At 54.2% G+C, this 7,938-nt stretch overlaps 1 protein-coding gene across 1 annotated transcript; it reads right to left on the reverse strand.

Annotated features, from left to right (window-relative positions):
- Nucleotides 1–485: 485 nt before the first annotated feature.
- On the reverse strand, nucleotides 486–7,932 carry RSAD1 (radical S-adenosyl methionine domain containing 1). Its single transcript, XM_023744207.1, has 9 exons — nucleotides 7,814–7,932; nucleotides 7,302–7,435; nucleotides 6,987–7,191; nucleotides 3,271–3,636; nucleotides 3,006–3,069; nucleotides 2,459–2,606; nucleotides 2,202–2,256; nucleotides 1,445–1,548; nucleotides 486–1,264 (listed from the first exon to the last, which is right to left on the reverse strand). Exons 2-9 carry the CDS (start codon nucleotides 7,358–7,360, stop codon nucleotides 1,147–1,149), a joined length of 1,119 nt encoding a protein of 372 aa, XP_023599975.1. The 5' UTR covers nucleotides 7,361–7,435; nucleotides 7,814–7,932; the 3' UTR covers nucleotides 486–1,146.
- Nucleotides 7,933–7,938: the final 6 nt, after the last annotated feature.

Consider the following 7,938-nt stretch of genomic DNA (forward strand, 5'->3'; position numbering starts at 1 on the left):
CACCTCGGAGGGGTGGGGAACCCCGTCCTTAGTCACCCAGCTAGAGGCTGAGCTGAGCACGCCCCGATCTGTGGCAGGACTGAACTCCTTCGGGCATCACAGTAACCCTGTGATATGAAGTGAGGAAGCCTTGGCACAGGAAAATGCCTTTCTCTCTCACACGCGCGCATGCGCACACACACACACACCCTGCATACAATCTCTAGGCTAAGAGTGTCAGCCCTCCAAAAGGGGGAAGCTCTTTTGATATGGATGGATGCCCGTTGATGAATGTAGATGGGATGACAGAGTCAGAAACTAACATTTTGCAACCCTCAATCTAATCGTGGCTGTGGGCAAGGATCCCTGACGGATGCTAAAATCACTGGGTAAATAATTGCCGGGGAACAGGAACAAATCTCAGCCTAGACTAAGTCTCTAGCTCCCAAGTCAGAATTCCCCGCTCCACAAAGGAGCCCAGACAAAGGAGAGGACCACAGTCAAGACAGGCTCCCGAGGGTCTTGTTAGGCTTCTTACATACAACCAGGCGGCCATTTCTGCACGTGAAAGGCCAGGGGAGGATCGGCAGGCTCTGGGTCTTTTCTGAATTCTTCTTCCCTCCCTCTTCCCTGCTTGCCCCCCCCCCCCCTTTTCTCACAGGGAAAGGCTGCCAGGGAGAGGGAACTGGGGAGGAAACTCAGGAAGGTCTGTGAGGCTCCTGACACCCCAACATATCCTGGCTGCCAAAAGAGAAGGGGCGGGGCTTGCTCTGATCTCGCCCACTGTTGTCAGAGTCCAGCAGGCAGGCCCTGTGCTGGATACACACAGGGGTCGGCCAGCATCGCTCAGCCCCTTCTAGGTCCCGCCCTGCATTGTAGGGGCTGGAAGCCTGAGAGCTGGGTCCCTCAGAAGCTCTTGACAGCCAGGAGTTACTGTAGAGACCGCCAGTGAGAGGCACTCGCAGACACCACGACTCCTGCCCTGGCAGCGGTGGGCACACTGGATGCCAGTTCCCAGACCTCCGACAGGGGTCCTCCCATCCATCTCACTGTAGGTGGTCCCCCGGGGATGCCAGGGCTGGGCAGTGATGAGAGCTGAGATGTCTGTAAGTGTCAGTCCAGCCCCAAGCCCACCCAGGACTCTGTCCTGGAATGCAGGGACATCCGTCACCCTCCTGGCACAGGGGAGGGGGTTTTCTGCTGCCAGGCCTCTTGGAGTCGAGGTAGAAGGGTCAGCAACAGCGAGTCCAGCACAGCCAGACCTTCCCAGGAACACCGGAGACCCCTAGAAAACCAAGAGGCCTGGCTGTGGCTGCCTCCTCTCACCGATTTCAATGCCCACCGTCTACCAGGGCCAACGGCACCCACAGGCCCTTCCTCATCAGCGTTGCTCACTTTTCCCAGGTGTGTGGTCGGCAGTCAGGGCTCCCTGCGACTTCTAACCACCCTCCCACCGCCAGCACACCTGTGATCCAGCAGCAGCAAGCCCTGCTCCAGCAGCCTGTTCACCTCCTCGCTTGCTCCAAACACGTCCCCCAGGGTCAGCTGGGGCTCAAACTGCTGCCAGTGCTGGGGAGACCAGAAGGGTCAGAAGTGTGGGGGTCCTCTGGGCCATGTGTCTGGGGGCGCGGTGAGGGGTGAGGGGTGAGGGAGGGTACAGTCCAGCACAGGGATCTCAGCCAACTGACTCTCATGCACACCAGGCCCAGGCCGACGGGCCAGCAGGGACGTGGGCACCTTCACTCCTCCATGTTTAGGCCGAAAGCCAGGTCTCCCTCGATTCACCCCCCCCCACCCCCACCCCCTGCTGCTCACGATATGGCCAGGGCTTTCTAGCCCTGACTTCATCCAGAGCAGCTTGAGTTGGACTGATGGTTTACTGCACTTCCTATCTGAGCGTTCAGTGCCACTTAAAACATCTGAAACCCTTAATCTAGTCTATTCCCTGACACAGCTGAGAAAACGGAGGTTCAGAGAGGTGAGAGGATGTGTGCTCAAGGGTGCAGGAGAAGGGGCCTAGAGCCTGGGTCTCTGCCGCCCTCGTCCAGTCCTCACCATTGCACCACACTGCCCACCAGGCCTCAGCTGGACTAAAGCCCAACCTCCAGCTGCCAGAGGGATGGGAGGTGTGTGTGTGTGTGTGTGTGTGTGTGTGTGTGTGTGTAAGATGATTATGCACGGCTTAGGAGGAAGCCGTGTGCCAGAGCCCCTGGACCCCTTACCTGGTGAGTGATCCCTACATCTGTGCGTAGCCCCATCGCCAAAACCTCCTCCAGCCTGAAAGGAAAACCATCAAGGGGTCTTGGAGGGGAGACTTGTGCTTCTCCCAGCCTTCAAGCCCTATGCTGGGGGGGGTTATGGGGGGCTTAGGAGGACCATGCAGTATGGGCCAAGGCAAGAAACGAGAAGGTGCACGTGGAGGTGGTTCTGGGGCCTCAGGGGAACCCGGGGGAGGCGCCCTGTGCCCGCAGATGCTCACAGCTCCAGCTCGCCCAGGGAGACGCGCTTCCGGGTGCCGTGACCGAACAGCTTCACCTCCTTCATCCAGTTGTCAGGCTCCAGGGTCTGGATCCGAGCCTCCCGAGCCAGGCCCCCGGCCCCCTGGGGCACAAATCGCCCATGGGCCCCTGACAACGTCAACAACCACACCCACTCTCATGCCAGCGAACACGGCGTGCCTGCCAGATGTCGTCAGTGGTTCTCAAAGTGGGATCCCCGGACCCACAGCATCGAATATGCTAGAAACCTAAATCTGTGGGCCTTACTCCCGCCCTGTGCAACCAGAAATTCTGGAGGTGGGGCCCAGCCACCTGGGTTTTAACAGGCCTTCCAGGTAACTCCGCGTGTGCTACAGGCTGAGAACCACGCTGCCAGGCATCATCAAGCACCTCAAAATACACACTCAACGGCATCCCTTTTTGCCGCGCCGTACATATGAGAAAACAGAGGTCAATAAGCGGCCCGAGATCACACAGCCGTGACATTCCACTCCTGAGCCACCCCTCCTACGGTTCCCGGGGACTCACCAGGCCCAACGCCAATGTACTGGCCGCACTGCCAGTAAGTCCAATTGTGGGTACTAAGCGCCCCCTGTGGGGAGGGAGGGAACAGTCAGGGCCGAGCAAAGCTGGCAGCCCTGTTGCAGCTCAGGCAAGGGGATCCCGGTTAAAAGGTGCCCCCACCTCAGACCTCGAGGACCCCGCTGAGACCCTGCTCCCCACAGGGCCACCTTCCCAGGGCACACCTTAGCCTGCCCACTCCCCACCGTCAGCCATAAGCCCCAGGACTCACATGCCGAGCAAAGTTGGAGACCTCGTACTGACGGAAGCCGGCCTCCCGAAGGAGTGCCCGTCCCTCCTGGTACATCTCGGCAGCGCGCTCGGGGTCCGGGGCAGGAAGGGCACCCCGCTGCACCCGGGTGAAGAGGGCCGTGCCCCGCTCCAGGGACAGCTGGTAGAGGGAGACGTGGTCGTCACAGCGGCGCAGCAGTTCCTCCAGCTGCCAGAGCCAGGGTCCCACCTGCTGGGCCGGCAGCCCCAGCATCAGGTCCACGGACACGCGCCCGGGGAACAGGCGCCGGGCCTCTGCCAGTGTCTGCAGAGCATCGCTGGCCGAGTGTGTCCGCCCCAGCAGCTGCAGCTCAGTGTCATCCAGGGACTGGGGAGAGAGGCTCTGTCAGTGCACAGGCCAGTTCAGGGAGAAACCAAACCACTTGACTGACCTTACTATAGACCAGGGGTGGGGAACCTTTCTGCTGCCAAGGGCCACTTGGATATTTATAACATTGTTCACGGGCCGTGCAAAAATGATCAACTTAGCCCTAACCAGTTTGGCTCAGTGGATAGAGCATCAGCCTGCGGACTCAAGGGTCCCAGGTTCGATTCCGGTCAAGGGCATATGCCTTTGTTGTGGGCACATATCCAGTAGGGAGTGTGCAGGAGGCAGCTGACCAATGTTTCTCTCTCATTGGTGTTTCTAACTCTATCTCTCTCCCGTCCTCTCTGTAAAAAATCAATAAAATATCTTTAAAAAAAAATGAGCAACTTAAAAATTAGCCTGCTATATTTGGTCAAATATGTAATTCACTCGCCCCTAATGCCTGGGCAGGGCCAGACCAAATACCGAGGGCATACCATTCACGGAAGGGTGGCACGCTATGTGCCAAGCTTTTTTATGCAACGTCTAATTCATCCTTATAACCCTCCAACGTTCGCTCCAAATTTACACATGAGAAAACTGATGTTCAGAGATGTTAAGTCACGTGCCCAAGGTCACACAGTGGCAAAGTCAGACCTTGAATTTGGACTGCCTGGCCCCAAAGCCAAGAGTCTTTCTTAATTTTATTTGGAACCTACAGAATATTTCAAACCTATAGAAACGTTAAAAAAAAGTCAATGAACACCATCTAGATCCACCAACTCACATTTTGCCACATTTGCTTTGTCGCTCTATAAATACACACACATATTATGATGACGTTGACCCACTGGAGAGTAATTTACAGACCAGCACTACGGAAATGTTCTCTACCTGCACTGTCCAATACAGTAGGCGTTCACACATGTGGCGATTTAAACTTTAGATAATTAAATTTAAATAATCACATTCCAAGTGTTTCCTGGCATATGGTCAGTGCGGCTATAGTACATGTTCGTAGAGGATGGTAGCCACCGGCCACACGCTAGTGAGCATTTGCAAATGGGTTATTTAAATGTAATCAACTTAAATATTGTACCCTTTCACCCCTAAATAGTTAAGTGTGTACTTCCTAACAACAAGGACGTTCTCTTACATAACCACAAGCCAATTACAGAGTTCAGGAAATGTAACATTGACACAAGGCCATTATCTAATACACAGTCATATTCAAATCTGGCCAGCTGTCCCAATAATGCCTACTGTAGTAATTTCCTCTTCCCACCCCACTCCAGGACCCAATCAAGGGTCACACATTGCACTCAGCTGTCATTGTCTTATTCATTGCCTTTAGTCTAGATCAGTGATGGCGAACCTATGACACGCGTGTCAGAGGTGACACGCGAACTCATTTTTTTGGTTGATTTTTCTTTGTTAAATGGCATTTAAATATATAAAATAAATATCAAAAATATAAATCTTTGTTTTACTATGGTTGCGAATATCAAAAAATTTCTATATGTGACACGGCACCAGAGTTAAGTTAGGGTTTTTCAAAATGCTGACACGCCGAGCTCAAAAGGTTCGCCATCACTGGTCTAGATCCTTAGCCTTCCTATATCTTTCATGATATTGACATTTTTTGAAGAGTATGGGCCAGGTATTTTTCAAAATATTGCTTAATGAAGAAATTCTAGAGATCTGCTGTTCACCACTGTCCTAACAGTTAACAAATTTTTACTGTATACTGTATACTAAAAATTTGATGAGGTTCAGGGGTGGGCAAACTTTTTGACTCGAGGGCCACAATGGGTTCTTAAACTGGACCGGAGGGCCGGAACAAAAGCATGGATGGAGTGTTTGTGTGAACTAATATAAATTCAAAGTAAACATCATTACATAAAAGGGTACGGTCTTTTTTTTTTTTTTTAGTTTTATTCATTTCAAACAGGCCGGATCCCGCCCGAGGGCCGTAGTTTGCCCACGGCTGGGTTAGATCAACCTCATGCTATCGGTTCTTACCACACATACAAAAAGCCTTTTTCCTTTTAATTTTCTTATTGACACATCGATTTGTTGTTCCACTTATTTATGCATTCACTGGTTGATCCTGGTATGTGCCCAGACTGGGGACTGAACCCACAACCTTGGCGTATCAGGACGGCACTCTAACCAACTGAGCTACGCAGCCACGGCAAAAAATCTCTTAACTTAGGTTTCTTTACAATTAGAGTCCAGATAGGCATGCATCTGGGGCCACACTATCTCAGCAATGACATGTCCCTTTCAGTATGTCCCATGAGAGCAAGGCTCTGACCCCCAACCCTATGGTAAGTGGTGCATGTATTAGAAGTGGAGAAAGCAATTCTGCATATGAAAACACGAGAGGCCAACCTGAGAGGATTCTATTTCTCCTACTTCAACACCTTCAGTGGCTCCCCCGTAAACCACTAGGCAAACCCAAACTCGCTGGTATGGTGCTGAAGGCTTCCTTGTCTCGTCACAAGGAATGACTCCTAGCTCCCCCAAAACACGCAAGGCTCCTCTATATCCTGTCTTTCCCTCCCACACCCTCTCCCCTGGTGAACTCCTCCTCCTCATTCAAACATCACCGGTCTGGGAGGGCTTCTATGATTTCATCAGACGGAGATGCCCTTCAGTCTGTACTCTGAAAGCCTTTTGTAGAGACCGCCCCACCCCCTTTACCATGCTGCAATGAGCTGACCACCTGCTTGCCTCCTGCTGTGTTTCCGATCATGTAACAAATCTTTTCTGAGCATCTACTATGTGCCAGGCACTATGGTGGGTGCTTGGAGCACTGTGGTCTGGCACAGAAGCCGACAAAAGCATAGTTACAAAAGCGTCACCAAACACTCTTCAGTACCTACTAGGCCTTGGCACCCAGAAGGGGCTCAATAAATGTTTGTCCAAGCATGAGGGGGCCTGGAAAGCATTAAGCTAAGTGAAATAAGTCAGTCAGAGAAAGACAAGTATCACATGATCTCACTCACATGTGGAATCTAAGTAACAAAATAAACTGATAAGCGAAGTGGATCCAGAGATATGGAAGCATGGATCAGAGTGCAGAATCTCAGAGGGAAGGCGGGGGAGGGTGGGTGGATGGGAGGTAATCAACCAAGGACCCTGTATGCATATATGCATAACCCATGGACACAGACAATGGGGTGCTGAAGGCCTGGGGCTGGAGAGGGTCAATGGGGGAAAAACGGAGACATATATAATACTTTCAACGATAAAGAATTGTTTTTAAAAATAAATTAGTAAATGTTTGTCCAATAAACGAATGTGACCAGTGGAGAGACAGCACGGAAGGGCTGGGTGCCCTGGGACGGGGTGGACCGATTGGTTACCTGGAGGCCAATGGACAGCCTGTTGACTCCTGCTGCCCCAAATGCTGCCAACCTAGAGGCTGGGGCAGAAGTGGGGTTCACCTCCAACGTGACTTCAGAGTCTGCGGGCAGGTGAGCTGTCTGGGCCACTGCCTCCAGGACAGCAGCCACAGTGTGGGGACTGGCCAGACTCGGGGTGCCTCCGCCAAAGAACACAGACTCCACCCTGGGTAAAGAAGATAAAGAACATGAGGCCTGGGGGAGCCCTCCAGGAGGCCTGCAGCACCCGACCTATCCACGCCCTCCAAGCCCCGCCTCCAGCCCCCCAGTACCCACCGCTGCACCCCGCTGAGCCGCAGCAGTGTCTGGGCCTCCGTCACCAGGCAGCTCCGCATGGCAGCCTCGTCCACGCCGCGGGGGATGTACTTATTGAAGTTGCAGTAACTGCAGCGCTTCTCGCAGTAGGGCCACTGGGGGCGAGGGGTGTTTGAGGGGCTGAGAGGGGCTCCGGGCTGCCCTGGCCCCTTCCGGGGTTCAGCTGCACACATTCCCAACCCCAGTCCAGGTCTGTCGACAGTGGCTACGCCATCTGAGCCCCGCAACTCCCGAAGACTGGGATCATGCCCACTTCAATAAGACAAAACTGGGGTTCAGAAGGGGAGCCACAAGGTCAAGGGTCACCGCGCTGGTGAGCACCGGAGACTTCAGGTCCCCGGGCACGGACATTTCCCTGCCAGGGGCAGGGTCCTAGCCGAGACCTCGCCCGGGAGCGGGGAAGGTCGGCGGGTGGGCTCACGCGTGACAAGTCGCCCTGTGGACTCCGGCCCTGCCTCCTCCTCCCCACTCACGTGGACGTAAAGTGCGGCGCGCTGGCTCCGGGCCACGGGACTCGGCGATCTTCCCGCGCCCTCCACGCGGCGGCGCCCCTGGGCCACTCTGGCCGCGGCCGCCCAGGCACCGGCCCGGGCCCGGG

Source organism: Myotis lucifugus, unplaced genomic scaffold (assembly GCF_000147115.1).
Source record: "Myotis lucifugus unplaced genomic scaffold, Myoluc2.0 scaffold_435, whole genome shotgun sequence".
In the NCBI taxonomy this organism is placed as follows: domain Eukaryota; kingdom Metazoa; phylum Chordata; class Mammalia; order Chiroptera; family Vespertilionidae; genus Myotis; species Myotis lucifugus.